At 42.9% G+C, this 18,396-nt stretch overlaps 1 protein-coding gene across 1 annotated transcript in view; it reads left to right on the plus strand.

Annotated features, from left to right (window-relative positions):
* Window positions 1-18,396, plus strand: part of ntng1a (netrin g1a) — a 173,320-nt gene that overhangs the window by 56,716 nt on the left and 98,208 nt on the right. The window contains exon 2 of the mRNA XM_055151258.1: window positions 15,285-15,928. Coding sequence (XP_055007233.1) covers window positions 15,285-15,928 — 644 coding nt within the window. The remainder of the gene's footprint in view (window positions 1-15,284; window positions 15,929-18,396) is intronic.

Genomic DNA, 18,396 nt, shown 5'->3' on the forward strand with positions numbered 1-18,396 from the left:
AACAGGTCCGGGGGGACGGGTCAGACGAAGAACGGTTCAGAAGCCCCTATGATGAGTGTACGAGCAAGGCCAGTTACGTCGCCCGGATTGGCGTCACCGGGGCCTCACCCTGGAGCCAGGCCTGGGGTGGGTGCTCGCCAGCGAGCGCCTGGTGGCCGAGCCTCCCCCCACGGGGCTCGGCCGGGCTCAGCCCGAAGGAGCGACGTGGGGCCGTCCTCACGTGGGCCCACCACCCGCAGGAGGATCCATATGGGGCCGGTGCAGAGAGATCTGGGCAGCAGTCGACGGCGGGGGCCTCGGCGACCGGATCTCCGGACATGGAGACTAGCTCTGGGGACATGGAATGTCACCTCGCTGGGGGGTAAGGAGCCTGAGCTTGTGCGGGAGGTTGAGCGTTACCGACTAGATATAGTCGGCCTCACCTCCACGCACAGTTTGGGCTCTGGAACCCAACTCCTTGAGAGGGGCTGGACTCTCCATTTCTCTGGCGTTGGCCGCGGGGAGCGGCGGCGGGCTGGTGTGGGCCTGCTCATTGCCCCACAGCTCAGTCGCTGTGTGTTGGAGTTCACCCCGGTGAACGAGAGGGTCGCGTCCCTGCGCCTTCGGGTCGGGGACAGGTCTCTCACTGTGGTGTCGGCCTACGGGCCGAACAGCAGTGCTGAGTACCCGGCCTTCTTGGAGTCCTTGGGAGGGGTACTAGACAGTGCACCGACCGGGGACTCCGTTGTTCTCCTGGGGGACTTCAACGCCCACGTGGGCAACGACAGTGACACTTGGAGAGGGGTGATTGGGAGGAACGGCCTCCCCGATCTGAACCCGAGTGGTGTTTTGTTATTGGACTTCTGTGCTAGTCACAGTTTGTCCATAACAAACACCATGTTCGAGCACAAGGGTGTCCATAAGTGCACGTGGCACCAGGACACCCTAGGCCGGAGGTCGATGATCGACTTTGTCGTCGTGTCATCTGATCTCCGGCCGCGTGTCTTGGACACTCGGGTGAAGAGAGGGGCTGAGCTGTCAACTGATCACCACCTGGTCGTGAGTTGGGTTCGCTGGTGGAGGAGGAAGCCGGAAAGACCTGGCAGGCCCAAGCGTGTAGTGAGGGTCTGTTGGGAACGTCTGGCGGAGCCCTCTGTCAGAGGGACCTTCAACTCGCACCTCCGGGAGGACTTCTCCCGGATTCCGGGGGAGGCTGGAGATATGGAGTCCGAGTGGGCTTCATTCTCGGCCTCTATTGTCAATGCAGCTGCTCGGAGCTGTGGGCGTAAGGTCTGTGGTGCCTGTCGCGGCGGCAACCCCAGAACCCGGTGGTGGACACCGGAAGTAAGGGATGCTGTCAAGCTGAAGAAGGAGTCCTATCGGGCCTTGCTGGCTCGGGGGACTCCTGAGGCAGCTGACAGGTACCGGCGGGCCAAGCGTGCTGCAGCCCGTGTGGTCGCGGAGGCAAAAACTCGGAGCTGGGAGGAGTTCGGGGAGGCCATGGAGAAGGACTATCGGACGGCCTCAAAGAGATTCTGGCAAACCGTCCGGCGCCTCAGGAGGGGGAAGCAGCTCTTCACCAACACTGTTTACAGTGCGGGGGGAGAGCTGTTGACCTCGACTGGGGACGTTGTCCGGCGGTGGAAGGAATACTTTGAGGATCTCCTCAATCCCACCGTCACGTCCTCCGAGGAGGAGGCCGAGGCTGGGGACTCGGAGGCGGACTCATCCATCACCCTGGCCGAAGTCACTGAGGTGGTTGGCAAGCTCCTTGGTGGCAAGGCTCCGGGGTTGGATGAGATCCGTCCTGAGTACCTGAAGTCTCTGGATGTTGTGGGGCTGTCTTGGCTGACACGCCTCTTCAACATCGCGTGGCGGTCGGGGACAGTACCTCTGGACTGGCAAACCGGGGTGGTGGTCCCTCTGTATAAGAAGGGGGACCGGAGGGTGTGTTCCAACTATAGGGGATCACACTTCTCAGCCTTCCCGGTAAGGTCTATGCCAGGGTACTGGAGAGGAGAATCCGGCCGATAGTCGAACCTCGGATTCAGGAGGAGCAGTGTGGTTTTCGTCCTGGCCGTGGAACACTGGACCAGCTCTACACTCTCCATAGGGTGCTCGAGGGTTCATGGGAGTTTGCCCAACCAGTCCACATGTGTTTTGTGGATCTGGAGAAGGCATTCGACCGTGTCCCTCGTGGTGTCCTGTGGGGGGTGCTCTGGGAGTATGGGGTCCGGGGCCCTTTGCTAAGGGCTGTCCGGTCCCTGTATGACCGGAGCAGGAGCTGTGTTCGCATTGCCGGCAGTAAGTCAGACCTGTTCCCGGTGCATGTTGGACTCCGCCAGGGCTGCCCTTTGTCACCGGTTCTGTTCATTGTATTTATGGACAGAATTTCTAGGCGCAGTCAGGGGCCGGAGGGGGTCCGGTTTGGGGACCACAGGATTTCATCTCTGCTGTTTGCGGACGATGTTGTCCTGTTGGCTTCATCGAACCAGGACCTGCAATGTGCACTGGGGCGGTTTGCAGCCGAGTGTGAAGCGGCTGGGATGAAGATCAGCTCTTCCAAGTCCGAGGCCATGGTTCTCGACCGGAAAAAAAGGTGGCTTGCCCTCTCCGGGTGGGTGGGGAGTCTTTGCCTCAAGTGGAGGAGTTCAAGTATCTCGGGGTCTTGTTCACGAGTGAGGGAAGGACGGAACGTGAGATTGACAGGCGGATCGGTGCAGCTTCGGCAGTGATGCGGTCGCTGTATCGGACCGTTGTGGTGAAGAGGGAGCTGAGTCGAAAGGCGAAGCTCTCGATTTACCGGTCAGTCTTCGTTCCTACTCTCACCTATGGTCATGAGCTCTGGGTAGTGACCGAAAGGACGAGATCGCGGATACAAGCGCTCGAAATGAGTTTCCTCCGCAGGGTGGCTGGGCGCTCCCTTAGAGATAGGGTGAGGAGCTCAGTCACACGGGAGGAGCTCGGAGTAGAGCCGCTGCTCCTCCACGTCGAGAGGAGCCAGTTGAGGTGGCTCGGGCATCTGTTCCGGATGCCTCCTGGGCGCCTCCCTCGGGAGGTGTTCCGGGCATGTCCCGCCGGGAGGAGGCCCCGGGGAAGACCCAGGACACGCTGGAGGGACTATGTCTCTCGGCTGGCCTGGGAACGCCTCGGGGTCCCCCTGGAGGAGCTGGCTGGAGGACGTGTCTGGGGTGAAGGAAGTCTGGGAGTCCCTGCTTAGGCTGCTCCCCCCGCGACCCGGCCCCGGATAAGCGGACGAAAATGGATGGATGGATGGATGGATGGACCCTGTAAGTTCTGTATTAAATTTAAATATAATAAATAATTACATCTTGCACAATCATTGTAATCCTTGCTGTAACACGTAGCGTAAAACATCTCTAGTGAAAACTGTATCTCATGGACAGCACACGTTAAAATATTTGTTGTTGAACCTGCAGCAGCCTGGAGCATTGGTGAGGAAGCAATTTGTTAGTGTCATTAGGAGTGTCCGGGCCCGGGTATCGATATGTGTTTAGTGCTAAACTGTTCACATCACTCTCCATCTGCCTGTGTCTGCTGTGCTGTGGAGAGGGACACTGTGGGGCTGGCTTTGTTTGCAGGGAAGTCATCCACAAACACTGTTCAGCTGTGGAATATTCTCCTCTCTTTTTATTATGGAGAACAATCAGAGTGACTCACATGCAAACCAAATCCAATGCAAAATACTACAGGCACCAAGGTTTTATAGCATTTTTATAGGGTATTTCTTCTCCAAGTAGCAGATTTCTGAGGCTTAAATATGCACTGTGGTCTTGTGGAGGGTGCGCCAACTACTTGTCTCCATAGAGAAGGTATGGCTTTGTCTGGAATTTTCCACAGTAAAACATTAACCTCATCTATGCCCACCAGGGGGGTAATGGGGATTTTTTAAGTGGAGGTACGTGATTTGTGACGTCGCTCGTAGACCTGGTTTAATCCTGTTTTAAGTCCTGTTTTAGTCCTGGTTCAATCTAGGTTTAGTCCTGGTTTAATCCTGTTTTAGTTCTGGTTCAGTTCTGGTTTAGTCCTGGTTTATTCATGTCTTAGTCCTGGTTCAGTCCTGGTTTAGTCCTTTTTTAGTCCTGGTTCAGTCCTGGTTCAGTCCTTGTTTAGTCCTGGTTTAATCCTGTTTTAGTCCTGGTCCAGTCCTGGCATCAGTCCTGGTTTAGTCTTGGTTTAATCCTGGTTTATTCCTCGTTCAGTCTTGGTTTAGTCCTGGTTTAATCCTGTTTTAGTCCTTGTCCGGTCCTGGTCCCTCATGTGGCAGGTCATTATAGGACAGTACTGGAGACATCATGAGCCTATGCAGGTTGTTTTCACCATTGTCAATAGCTCTGGTTTTGCATTGAAGTTGTAGCTATTTTATATTTGTTATTTTTTATAACTCACTTCGGGAGAAGTGGGTGGACAGCATACCCCCACGTACCACGCCCACTACACCCCTGATGTCCACAAAGATAAGCAGGAACAAAACCAAGCCAAGATACAGTTCAGATCTGTGGAGAGACATCTCAGTGTGTTGTAAGAATACCTGTTTTCATCTTATTTTAAACAATAAAATAATGTCAATCAATCAATCAAACTTTACTTGACAAAACAAAAATAATATCAAAACCTACTGACAGAATGTTGACTAAAAACTTGACTAACCCAATACTATATTCAGACATAAACCATGGCTCACTTATAAGGAACAGAACTTGGCAGTGGGATCAATTGCTATTTTGTAGAGACATCATGCTGGGGGTGTGTTCTGCATGTGTGCCTATGGTGTAATGTTAATCAGTTACCATGGTGACACAATGCACACATTAGCAGTAACTACTAAAAATAACAATAACTACTGAAAACTCAAGAAAAAATACTAAATGGATTTAAACAACACATTTTCAGAGGCTTGTGGTCAATACAAGTGTTCACGGTCGTGTTTAGGAGTTTGATTTTCAACAAAAAATGTGATGGGACTTGTTTAACAGCAGCTCACCTATGGTACTTCCAGCTAAATCAATTCTTTCTGGTCAGACTGTGTTCAAATAAAGCTCAGATCAAAGTCAAACTTGAGTCACAGAGCTTCAGACAGAGCAGTGCTTACAGTTAGAATCACATCACCTGCTAAGTCTTAATAATTCACAGCGTTGTATTTTGTTATGTGATGGGAAAACTTAATCCACTGCAAAAGTAATATTTTGTTCATGACCAAAAAAGTAAAAAATAAGAAAATCCGTGTATACTGAAGCACCCTACTGACTCTTTGCCATGAGGCTGTTTATCTTTGGGCTCCCTGACAGTTGGAGTGCTGGTTTCTTTTATCCAAACTTCACTGCACTGTCTGTTTGTAACATTTCGCAAAGGTTGAGACGAGCGATGTGTGATGAGCAACCAGATAAATACAGTTTTTGTGTATGTGAAATAGAAACGTTATTTGGCCTGAAATGTATACAGAATTCCAATAGAGGGTGGGACGACTGCAATGGCCAGAGCAGTGAAAAAAGTAGTAGTTTGTATAAAGCTAAAAAGAGCTGGGAAAAATGCTTAACCTTTACAACAGAGGGAATTTTAGCATTGTCTCTATGGAGATTTGGAGGTTTCCCTGGAATGTTCCACAATGTGCCATTAAAATTGCTTGTATTTAATTACAAGTGTTTCCGAAGATACTTGGAAAGACATGTTCTCTTAGCAGGCTTGCTTCTACAGAGATCTGACATGAAATCATCTGCTTTTCTCCATGGAGAGGGATACGTTTTGTGCCGTACTGTGGAGCTTTTCAGTAAAATCAGTAACGTGAAAAGTAGCAGGTATCGTTTGGGCCTTCCACCAGAAATGTAGTACATCTTGGGTAGTGAAAAATATATTTTTAATGTGTTATTAATGTTTTAATGTGTATTTTTAATCGCTATAGCAACAGTCCTAATTTCTTATCATTCTGAAACCAGTGATGGGAAGAATACTCGTAGCTACAGAATTCAGAATACATGAATACCTTTAAATGTATCTTGTGATGTATTTCAGAGCATGGTCCAATCAAAGTACCATATTTATCGGCCTATAAATCTCTCCGGTGTATAAGTCACTCCAGCCAAAAAATGACTATAAGTCGCACTCTTTGGGTGAAATTTATTTTATAAAATCAAAAACCAAGAACCGAAATTTCACCTTGAAAGGCAAGTTATAGTAATAACAATAGAATATAGAACAACAGGCTGTTAATGTAACATATTACCAAACTCTCCATTTCAATTCAAATCACTAAATCCATTGAATTCTTCATCCTCGGCGTCACTTCTGAGCAACTCCTCGACCTCAGGAGGTAAACAGCGCCGCTTCCTCTTCTGTGTAGCTGTCGTCAGACTCAGCATCAGTTCCAGTTAGTTTCTGAATCCCGACAGGATGGTTGGTTTCGGTTGTCACTGAAGTCCAGGCTTTGTTGATCCATCCAGTGTCTTCCAAGAAAGTTTCATGATGCACCCTCCCGGTGTCACAAGTTTCTCGCTCACTCCAAACTTTCTTTCTGCTGCTCGATTACCATGTTTGGCTGAATATTTCACTACTTGCAGCTTGTAATCTGCAAAATATGATTTTCTTTAAGGGGGCATTTGTGTTCAGTCTTCTCAGTTGTTTTTATAAGTTTGCTTAAATGTAAAATTTTCAGTGGTACAGATACATGTAATTGACTGACATGATACAGACAGGACAGAGGCTCTTTCTGCAGGAGCCATGCACAGTAGAGAGAAATGACAGTGGTACAGGAGAAGCAGATACTGGCACACAAGTCTGGCATATAAATCACACCGAAGTATAAGTCGCAGGACCATCCAAACAAAGTGTGATTTATAGTCCGAAAAATATGGTACTATATTCTGAATACTTTGAATACATTTATGTCGAATTACTTTATATTATATTGTGTAAAAAACATGCCATATATTTACAAACAGTTGTTTATCTGTTTAATTGTGTTATATCCCAACACTGTCTGAAACCCCTAGATAAATAAACCTTCACTTTATGAGCAGGATATAAGGCAGGTACATGAAAATTTAATAGAGGCCCTTTAAAGCCCCTCCAACGTAACATCTCATGCCAGACCACGCTTCCCCATTGATCATTTAAAGAATTCCACATATTAGTGTCACAGAGGGAGAAAAGAAAGATGGCGGATGATGCTGCGATTGGATTTTGTGTGTGGGACAGGACTCAGAGACATGTGTCAGACAAACAGATTGGCCTGATATGTGGGGGCCATCTATCCTCAAGCTTCGTCGGCAGTTAGTAAATTTATATTCCCCCCAAGTCCAATCCTCTATCAGGGCCGAACGCAGGACCAGGCCAAGGCTGTCAGACCCACAGCCATATCTTATTTGGACCAGACTCTGCCAAAATCATGTCACTGTTCGTATTAATGCATAATGCTTACCTACCAGTAATAAACACCTGGATTTAACATAGTGCGTCTGTAAGCAGTTTAAACACAGATATTCTACTATTTTAAAGGTTTCATTGATTAGTTAGTGTGTTATTGTTCTTTTAGTTGTGCTTTGTTTCATTCACACATGTTTAACACACAAATCCTGCATATTTAAAATGTGTTCTTCTCTCAAACATTGTGATACTCCATGCACCTTCACTAGAATCATTTGGATAATTTCAGCCCTGAATTGACAATCTCTACTGAACTAAAGGTAAAAAGTAGCCGTTAACTTGAAAACATCACAAGGTGCAACAGAGCATTTTCAGTTTTGGAGATGTAGATGAAACAAAACACAACTCCATGTGTTAGGGATGTAACAATAACCGAAATATTGTGATATTGTTGGATCGTCAAAAGTTTCATAATAATACTGTTAGGTGTCAGAATATATCGAATCACAAGTTCCTTGCTTAAATGCATTGTTTTACCGCTGCAATAGCTAATAAACTCGGGAACTACATATCCCATGATTCATTTCAGTGCAGACCACATGAAGTAATTTGTTTTTTACTTGAATTCTTGGGCTTATGACAGTTAGAGCTGGATATCATTAAGACGCTACCGATATGATACATACCTCAATACATAGGCCATGATACGATACATATTGATACAGTGCACTTTTGATTCGATATGATATATTTCAAATCTATTCGCTATGGTTCAGTAAAAAAATAAAAGCTAAATCATGGCTGTGATACTAAAAGTCTTTGTTAAAGCACTTCTTTTGCAAAGTTAAAATGAAACACGTCCATTTTAATCATCAAAACAGTGAAAATATCAAATGTGTTGCATAAATGAGCTTCCTTCCTCTCAACAAGCAACAAAACTGTAGTGCTGTATCAAAATAATTTTGTAAAATATACCAAAAAATAATCATGGCGATATATCAATACAGCAGCCCACAATATCGATACTGTATCATCACATTAAATTATACGATATATCGATATTTCAATATTTTTGCACACCCCTAATGACAGTAATTATTCACACTAAAATCTTGTCAGGGTATTTTAAAAGCAACAAACAGTCCTATCTACAATTATTTCAGCCTCTCCAAAATATTGCAACAAATATCGTACTGTGAGATGCATATTGTGATAATATTGTACCAAGATAATACATCCCTACCATGTATGATTTTTGATGACATAACAACATTATCATTTTAAAGCTAAAGCTCACAAGAATCAGTTTTGCTTAATATAGGACTTTTAACTTTGTCTGTGATGCATTTGCACATAAGGCCCTAAGATGTATGGGTTTTAATTCATATTAATTTACAACTTTATTCCTTGGTTTCCTTGGTTGGCACAGCACTTTTGCCTCAGAGTGAGTAGTGATTACATATTGATTTGGCGTAAGTTTAATGCCAGATGCCCTTCCGTACACAACCCACTTTATAGGCTCTATTCATGTGCTAAAATAAATCTATTTTAAAAGTTTTTCAGAGAAGTGAAACTAGCCAAGCAGCTCCGTGAATAGGACTTATTTATCTGGCCTTTGAGGGTATTCATGTTTTATTTGTCATGATGTAAAATGATCAAATATATTAATGAAATCCACTTTGTTTTTTGTAAATATTTTACCATCAAGTTATTTTGAGCCAAGAGACAGTCCTGTCCCACATTACCTGCAGTGTAGTTCCTTAACGCAGACAAATACTTACATTTTAAAGCAAGGCAAGTTCTTTTTTAGGATCTAACAACTCTTGAGAACAACAAGCTAATCTAATTCATTACACCTTTTGTAGCCGCCTGCTTTATTTCATGACTCGTTTATTGGTAAAGTAGCCTTAACTCAAAATATTCCGTGTCTGTATCCATCCCTGCACCTCTCACTCCACAGTCCGCTCTCTATTCCAGCGCATTACAATGTTAATAACCAGATTAAGCCTCTGAGTTTTGGGTGGGCCCTCTGCGCCTCTTTTAGTTCCAATTTGGCGTGACCTATCCTCCGCTCCAGCAGCCCCAACACTGGTTTGATAATCCACTCTGTCTCCCGGCCACCTCCGAGATTAATCGCAACATCTTTTGTAATTACCGAAATAGCGTTGTCATGTCAGGTATTAAAATATGTGGCTTGCGTTAATCAGTGAACCGAGCTCTCAGCGATAGCCCCACAGTAAAACAGGAGTCCTCCATTGATTTGAACAGGCCTGTATACTCAGCATTTTATCTCCGTCTCCTCGTATTGATCTTCATAAAGGCAGTATTTTGTCGTTAGGAGAGAAGCACAGCAGACAGTAATGAAAGGTTTTTAACCCTGTGTACGGCGGGAGCGGCGGAGCTCTGTCCAAGGTTGCCAGGTGCTAGCCACAGCAGATTTTCAGCTCCTCGCGGCCGCAAGAAATCGATAAGGATACATCTTTGTCTGATTACGGAGAGGAGAGGAGCTGCCGGTGCGTCTGTGGTGTGTGTGTGGGTGTGAGAGGAGGGAGGGAGGGGTTGTTACAGTAATAGCCGGTGAATGTGCCTGATTTAGTTGTAAAGTGGCCCATAGCGTTTGACCTCATGTATAATAGATAGAGTAGATTCACTTCTGGTGTTTGGATGGCGCTGGGTTCAGCTGATGTAGAGGGTCAGGTGGCAAGCAGCGGTAATCAAATCCTTTTTATGATAGAAAAAAAAGGGTTTTTAGAATAACACTGGTATTTTTAACACCACAATACACATCAAAACCACATGAATGTAGAATGAGATATCACTGTGACTATCCAGGTTTTCACGGCCTATAATTATTGCTTCAGTGAAAAATTATGTAAATACAGTAACTTTTCTGTAGGGGCATTGTGTAACTTTTTTGGTGGAGGGTCCGTCAAATGCTTTTTCTTCATGGAGATGTTATTTCTTTATCTGGAATGTTCCACAGTATGGTACAGACCCTTTCTATCTTCATGGAGACCAAACCAGACCAAGTTACAGGTCAGATCTGTGGAAAGCCAACCCCACTCACAGTCAGAATGGTTGTTTTTTGATGTATTTTTGAGCTATAAAACCACCTGCTGTAACTGAATAAATGTAAGGCCGAGCTGTTTAATGCCATACTGTGGAACATTCAAAGAAGAGCAATGCCATATCCATAGAAACAATCAGGTGGCAGACCCCCAACTCAAAAGTAGGTTGAAATACATGTATTCTTACTCTGGGTGGGGTCTCCTCCTCACAGATCTGACCTGTGACTAGATATTCAAAATCAGTCTCCATGGTGACAAGCAAGGTGGTGAACTTCTACACCAGAAAAGTTGCATATTGCACTTTTAAGTAGCCCTTATATTAAACTGTAAAAAAGTACAAAATAAATAATTTCTTAGTATTTAAAATGTACTATGAGCGTGATCAAGGACTGCATTAGAATGTGAAGCTCCACGCTTCAGTGTCTTTAAATCACACTTGGACCTGTCCCTTCATGTTTGCTGCTCAGATGCACATTTGAGAGCGTTAATGCAGTCAGCCATTTTATATTAGAAAGTGTCACATTTGCCTTATCACTTGTGTTGGTGCTACACATGCAACAGATGCTGCTGTTAATGGCACACCTAAACTCCCATCATAATGCAACAATTACAAGTCCAAATTTTTCACTTGCAAAGATTTCACTTGCAAAAATAAAATTTATTTTTGAAAATTTGTTGCAATGTTGTTTGTTTTATAAAGTATTTCACAGTGATTCTCATTAAAAGAATGAGAACTTCACACATCAATTACTTGAGACAGGTGCGTTGGAGGAGAGGAAGCAGCCTGAGAACATAGAGAAACATCCTGCACACCGTCTTACTTGCAAACTGTGAGATTTATTAGGAGCTACATTGTATGTATGTATGTAGTTTCTCTACAGTGATTCTCAGTGAAAGAAATGTTGCATGGATTTGATCAAACAGGGATGTAATAATGTTAGTGTTGCACTAAAATCCATACAAACCTTACAAACCTTCAATTACAAACCTTACCTAATTTTTGAAAATGGCACTTAAAGGAGCGCTAAAACTTATCACCTACTTATTGCTATGGATATAGCATTGCTTTCCCTGGAATGTTCCACAGTATGACATTAAACAGTAAAACATTAAACAAACATTTATTCAATTTATTCAATTACATACGGTTTTATAGTTCATTCTGACTGTGAGCAGGGTTGCTTCTTCACAGATCTGACCTGTAACTTCATCTGATTTGGTCTCCATGTAGATAGAAAGGTTTAACACCATACTGTGAAAGATTCCAGATGAGGCAATAACATCTCCGTGGAGAAAAGCTTTTGATGGACCTTCCACCAGAAAAATTACACATTGCACCTTCCAAGCTACCATCTGCAAGTTTATTGGATTGTTTTTTTTTCACCATTGGCAGATGTGAAACTGGTTTCCCCCTTCCCTCACCCGGCCTTTGTTTGGTCTCACCTGTGCTCTCTGGTCTTCTTCTGTCAGGCCAAAGCTGGCACACTGTCAGACAGCAGCAGTAACATAGACAGCATCTAGTGGTGATATGTGAGAATACAACAGGGGCAGGCCAGCCATTCGAATCACAGAGAGTAGGTTTAATGTAAAGCTGTGTGAATATGATCAAAAAGGCGTGACAGTAGCTCAGTTGGTAGAGTGTTTATCCACTGATGTGAAGGTTGGCGGTTCGAATCCCAATTTGACATAAACATTTGTTGAAGTATGAATTTGTATGTGAATGGGCGAGTGGTTCCTTGATGTAAAACAATGTGAGTGTGTTGAAGGTGGAAAAGGTTATATACAAATGTGACCAGAACAAATGACCTAATAACATATGGACTACAGTAAAATATATTGGGAAAAAGTGCTATAAAAAAGTAAATTACAATCCTCATCCTTTTTGTAAATTGTACTTTTTGTTTTCGCAAATGAACTCTTTGGATGATTTCCCCATTCCCAGCTGGTATGACCATGTCCAGAGCTGGTAAATCCGGTGTTATGGGTGCAGACTGGATTTTAATAGGACCCTCCAACAGTGAGACTCTGGTTCATTGTCACCTTGTCTTTGGAGGACGGGGGGAAAGTTGCAAAGCTTATTAGCCGAATGGGTCAGTCCCTCTCTCTCCATAACCGTCTGAATTGGTGTCTCTGAGCTTCATTAGACCCCCTTACACCAGGCCCTCTCCTCTCTCTCCCCTCTTCTCCTCATCCTGCGCTGACATCTCCACCTAATCAAGTAGTGGATTATCTTGTCCTGATAAATTGGAGCTTGTAGTAGTTGAAAGGGCCTCGTGGACAGGAGCGGTTCTCCCTGTGACAGTCTGATAGAGCCCCCGGGAGAAGCACAGAACACAGACTCGTAATGATTTGTGGTGAAGCGGACAAATGTTTTTAGAAAGACCTCTTTTCGAGCAGGAGTCTGATCAGTTTGGATGTGGAAGGGAGACTGGGGCTACATGTAGTAATCTGTTTCATTCCACTGGTATTGTATCGCCACTTTATTCAGGGCACTTTTAAATGTGCATTATCAGGGTCAGTGTGAGATATTGAGTCCTCAGGGGGAAAAAAACAAAACAAAATGAAAAACTCACAATTTTTGAAATTATCATGAATGAATGTCAAAGTTTGCATCAAGTATCAATGCTGACATAGAGATAAGGCTTTGCAATCTGCTGAAATATAACTGAATTGTGAAATATTTAAAACTATCAATGGCTGTGTTCCCATGCTCACCAAAATGATCTAATTATTATCTAATTTATGGATTTTAAGATTTAAGGATCCTATATTACACAAAATTGACTCGTGAGCTTTTAGTCATTGTGTTTAGTTTTTTTTTTTTTTTTCCACACATAATTGACTAATCCTGGTTTATTAGGCTGTCTCCAAAGCTCACAATGCTTTGTTCCACCTTGTTATGTCATGAAGTGAACTGCTACCTTTTACCTTTTGTTTAGTAGAGACTGGTAATTCCAGAGCTGAAATCATTCAGATGATGCTAGTGAAGGTTAGCCAGGCTGGCGCCGCTTCGTGCCTCCGCTCAAGTTCATTTCTGTCCTGTGACTAGGTCAGGAATTAAAATACACTAGATATTTTGCAAGAATCCCGGAAGTTGTAGAGCATGCACTGGCCAATCAGCGAAGAGCTGTGAAGCCATGGCGTCAAAATCAAGTGCCTGTCTGGGTCCCTTTTGTGGTCCAGCACAACAGTAAACAAAGCGGTCGAGATGGATGTAGACGAAGCCATATATTCTGTTGTCAGTGATTCCTGAGATTGAGGATTTAAAGCTGGAACAAAGAGAATGTTTGGTGAATGTTATCAAGGGTAAAGAGGTTATTGCCCTTCTTTCTATGGGATTTGGTGCATTACATACATCACAATCAAATAGCAGGGATTGGTTAAATAAAAAAAAAAAAAGTAACTGCCTACCGTCAAGTGAACAAATCCTAATGCTGCGCGGTCAGATGGTTTCCACAAAGTTAAACCGGCTGATGAATTAGACTAAGTGAAGATGTATGGAGTTTGAAAACACATTGGAGTACTTCCTGCATTACCACATGACATCACAAGGTTTCTGGTTTGAAAAAAGAGCTCAGCCTAAATAGGTCTGCGTGTTAAACATGTGTGAATAAAACAAAACAAATAAAAGGTGTATGTTTTGATGAGGAAACAACATTATCACAATCTGTAGATGAGTAATATGGGCCCATTAAATGATAGGCAATCACAAAATCACAAAATCTGATTAGTCTAGAGTTTAGAGTGTGCATGTAACTGCAGCCACTGATCAGCTTGGAGCTTTTTAATGGACAGGTTGTACATTCAAAGTTGTGGTAGTAGAAGTTGTTTGTTGCATAGTTTGGACTTTAGTGGAGTAACTTTGATTTAGTTGTGCGTTACATTGCATTACATTTCACTGGAGTGTAAAGCATTCATTTGTTGTTTAAGACGTGACCTCATTAAAACCTCTGCCTTGTTTATGTTCATTCACCATATCATTAAAAGTCTTAGTCATCGCCATATCATCCATCCCTACAATACTTATGTTTGACTTTATTCCTCCTAGATATTCGTTAGGAGAATGAGACTGTTAGTGAATAGATAATACATTCTTTTCTTGTGTCCAGTGTCTGTGCACGAGCTGCTCTCAATGGGAGTAAGAGATCTTCATTGAGATTCAGTCTTTGTTTCTGATTGGGTTTTGAGCTTGAAAAATCTCTGTATTATTATGCACGGCTGAGTCCTCCATACAAACTCTGCTCTGAGCTTACATTAAATTTCTCAATACTTGGAATGTCAAGATTGTTTGGTTAATCTAGAAACACAATTATTCAGCTGATGGCCACACATTCTGGCAGCAAACTTAAGTTATTATAATTCATTCTTTACTACAAAACTGCAAACTTATATGTAATGTTGTAGTTTATATCACAGTAACTTGACTTTATCTTTCATAAACTGTAATCTTGGCTGGTCACATAGAAATGGTTATGTCCAGATACTGAGGAATAATGGAAATGAAGAAGTTTACTGGTCTTTGGTCTTAATGTCAGTCATTTTGAATAATTGTAAAATCATGTTTAGTTTTTTTTTCTCACAATGATTATAAGACTAATGTTTACTGTGGATCCCCATTTGCACGGTCAAGCTGTCACCATTCTTCCTGGGGTTTTAAATAGTCAGAAATACACATTTCTGTAACACAAAATTAGTTCCACAATAATAATTAAGAAAAAGTTATACTATCCTATTAAATTAATTACCATACAGATTCATCCTTATCATAACACAGTTTGAAACGCATTCTCCAAACTCACTTGTATCACTTGTTATTTATCACCAAAACTAACTCTTTTTTTGTTTTGTCTGTTGCAGGAAAACCCGTACATGTGCAACAACGAATGTGACGCCACCACGGAGGAGCTGGCCCACCCTCCGGAGCTCATGTTCGACATCGAGGGACGTAACCCCACCACCTTCTGGCAGTCCACCTCCTGGAAAAAATATCCCAAACCTCTCCTGGTCAACATCACCCTCTCCTGGAACAAGACAATCGAGCTAACAGATGATATCGTCCTCACATTCGAATCTGGACGACCTGAGCAAATGGTCCTAGAAAAGTCTTTAGATTATGGAAGAACATGGCAACCCTATCAGTTTTACGCTACAGACTGCCTGGACGCCTTTACTATGGAGCCCAAAACAGTCCGCGATCTGACCCAGCACACTTTACTGGACATTATCTGCACAGAGGACTACTCCAGAGGCTACGTGTGGAAGTATGACAAGACTGTGAGGTTTGAAATCAAAGATCGATTTGCGCTTTTCGCTGGGCCTCGTCTACACAACATGGCGTCACTCTACGGGCAGTTGGACACCACCAAGAACCTGAGGGACTTCTTCACCATCACAGACCTGAGGATCCGACTGCTCAGACCCGCCACCGGAGCAACCATGGTAGACGAGACCAACCTGTCCAGATACTTCTATGCCATTTCAGACATCAAGGTCCAGGGCAGGTAAGCAGAAAAGTTATCGTATTATAGTTCAATGCAGTTTCCCTGGCTTCATGGTTGCTTTTATTTGTGAATTAATCTGTAAAGAAACTGTAATGCTAAATGGACCTTGAACTAAAGCAAGTTTGAATACTTAATTTTACATATAAATGAATTACTTTTATCTTCTATATTTTTTTTCTCAGTGTTACTTAAACAAAATTTCTCTTAGTCTATGACTAAGAGAAATAATAACTGAACTACTTGATCAAATAAAAATATGCCCTTTGACTGGAAAAAAATTTAAATCTCAAATCTGTTTGATATAATATATAAAATCATATAATCTCAAATAAATATTTGAAAAGAGACTACATTTGCATTTAGTACTAGTATACCTCTTTTACTTCAAGATACTTACCCACCTTCCAAACAATAACAATGCTATATATTGATTATGATGATCATGGAGCATTCAGAGCAGCAGTCACTTTTTTTCTGGTGCAAACACAAGGTATTTTTGAGTAATACTTACAACTGTAATGAAATAAAAGCTACAGGTTTGAGTCTAATCCAGGTGCCTCCCAGAAGCTTGGCGCAGTTATGATGGTGCTCGATGGCGTATTTATGCGGGTTGATGTAAATGAAAACTTTTTTGAAAACAATGCTATGTACATGTAGCCAGGCTGGTGCCACCAAGAGCCTCCACTCAATTTAATTTCTCTCCAGCAACTAGGTCAGGAATCAAAATACACTAGGTGGTTCACAAAAACCATGGAAGTGCGAGTTCGGGCACCAGCCAGGCAGCAAAGGGCCATACATTCTGTGTTGTCAACGATTCCTGAGATCGAGGATTTAAAGCCAGAACAAAGAGAATGTTTGGTGAATTTTATCAAAGGGAAAGATGTTATTGCCCTTCTTCCTGCAGGATTTGGGAAAAGCTTAATATGTCCTGTTAGCGATGCATTACATACGTGACTACCAAATAGCAGCGATTGGTTAAATGATAAAAAGTACCCACCTACCGTTGAGCGAACAAATTCTAACACTGAGAGGTCAGGCGGTTTCTAGGAAGTGAAACGAAGTGAAACCGGCTGATGAATCAGGCTAATGTGCACGATATTATCTTGGAAATCGGTGGGAGGGAAATATTTGTTTCTCAACATACCCAGCTCTGTGTAAACATAGCCTGAGTAACAGACCTTCAGACAAAGTAGTACTGCTAATTAGAATCACACCGCCCGGGAGTCTTGATGACATTACCTGCAAAGTATCAATTGCCAATCCCATACTGTATTATAACAGTACATGTGCCTTGTACCTAGTGCTCCCTTATACAACTCATGCAAAAAAAGTGTTTACTGCTGCCATTTGTTCCCATTAGTGCGTGCCTGTGTAATGATGTGCACAGTTCAGTTGTTGTCAGCATGTCTTAATTAACCAAGCTGCTTATTGCTGGCTCCAGTTCTCTATTTCAGCCTCCAAATTCACTCAACTGTCTCCGCTCTCACGCAAGACATTTCAGCCAGTGCCCCCTTTCGTCGGGTCATCGCGCATTGTAATTAGTGTTTGATATATGCGTCTCATGCAAAGTTCATATGACATGGAAACAAGCTGCTTTGATCATGTTTAGAGGAGATGGTTGACAAGAGTGTAGCGTTTGACTTATTATAACTAGACCCGAGCAACAACAAGGCAAGAGTTTAAGCTGTACTGTTTTATGCAATGTGGGTTTTCAATTTAGCAGATGTGAGTATGGGGGTGAAGGGTGGAGGAGGGGAGATTTAATTGCTTTTATTTTGTTGTTCACACATGGAGGGGTTCTGGTGTACAAGTTCAGAGAAGCTGAACGTCACAACAACATGGAAAGAGCGGGAAGGTCTCCAGGCTGTAGTAATAAAGTGTATGGCAAGGCAAGTTTAATTGTATAGCGGAATTTGTACACAAAGTAATTCAAAGTGCTGGCATAGTTTGGATTTGAAGGTACTACTAAAACTAACAAGAATGAGTTTTCTTCTAATTATAGTCCTTCTGTACCCTGACATACTTTCAGTCTTACTTATTACAGGAATAGCTATCAATAGACAGTAAAATTTGCTAATAGAGGCTGGGCATTTTCAGTTCACCAAACGTTAAACCAATGGGGATTTACAGTAAAGATGCAACATACCACATTTATTTTGGTTGATTGCAGATTTGTGTTTACATTTCTTGAGACCCACAAGTTTAAAGCAGTGTTGTTCATCACGGTGTTTGGAACGGAGCCTCGTGCTGTTCTCAGACCATTGTATCCAGTCTTGTAGGTTTAAGTGTGTGAGTATGTATGTGCAGTATGTGAGTATTGTTTGTACAGTATATACACAAAGTAATTCAAAGTGCTTTACAGAATAAGAAAGACATTAAAATCGCCATTACAAACAGGTCAAAATATAGATAATCATCACAAAAAACATAAATGTGGACTACACCAAGACTCAACACCAAGCAAACAC

This window comes from Boleophthalmus pectinirostris, unplaced genomic scaffold, assembly GCF_026225935.1.
Source record: "Boleophthalmus pectinirostris isolate CB_2022bp ecotype Guang Dong unplaced genomic scaffold, ASM2622593v1 HiC_scaffold_15, whole genome shotgun sequence".
NCBI lineage: Eukaryota > Metazoa > Chordata > Actinopteri > Gobiiformes > Gobiidae > Boleophthalmus > Boleophthalmus pectinirostris.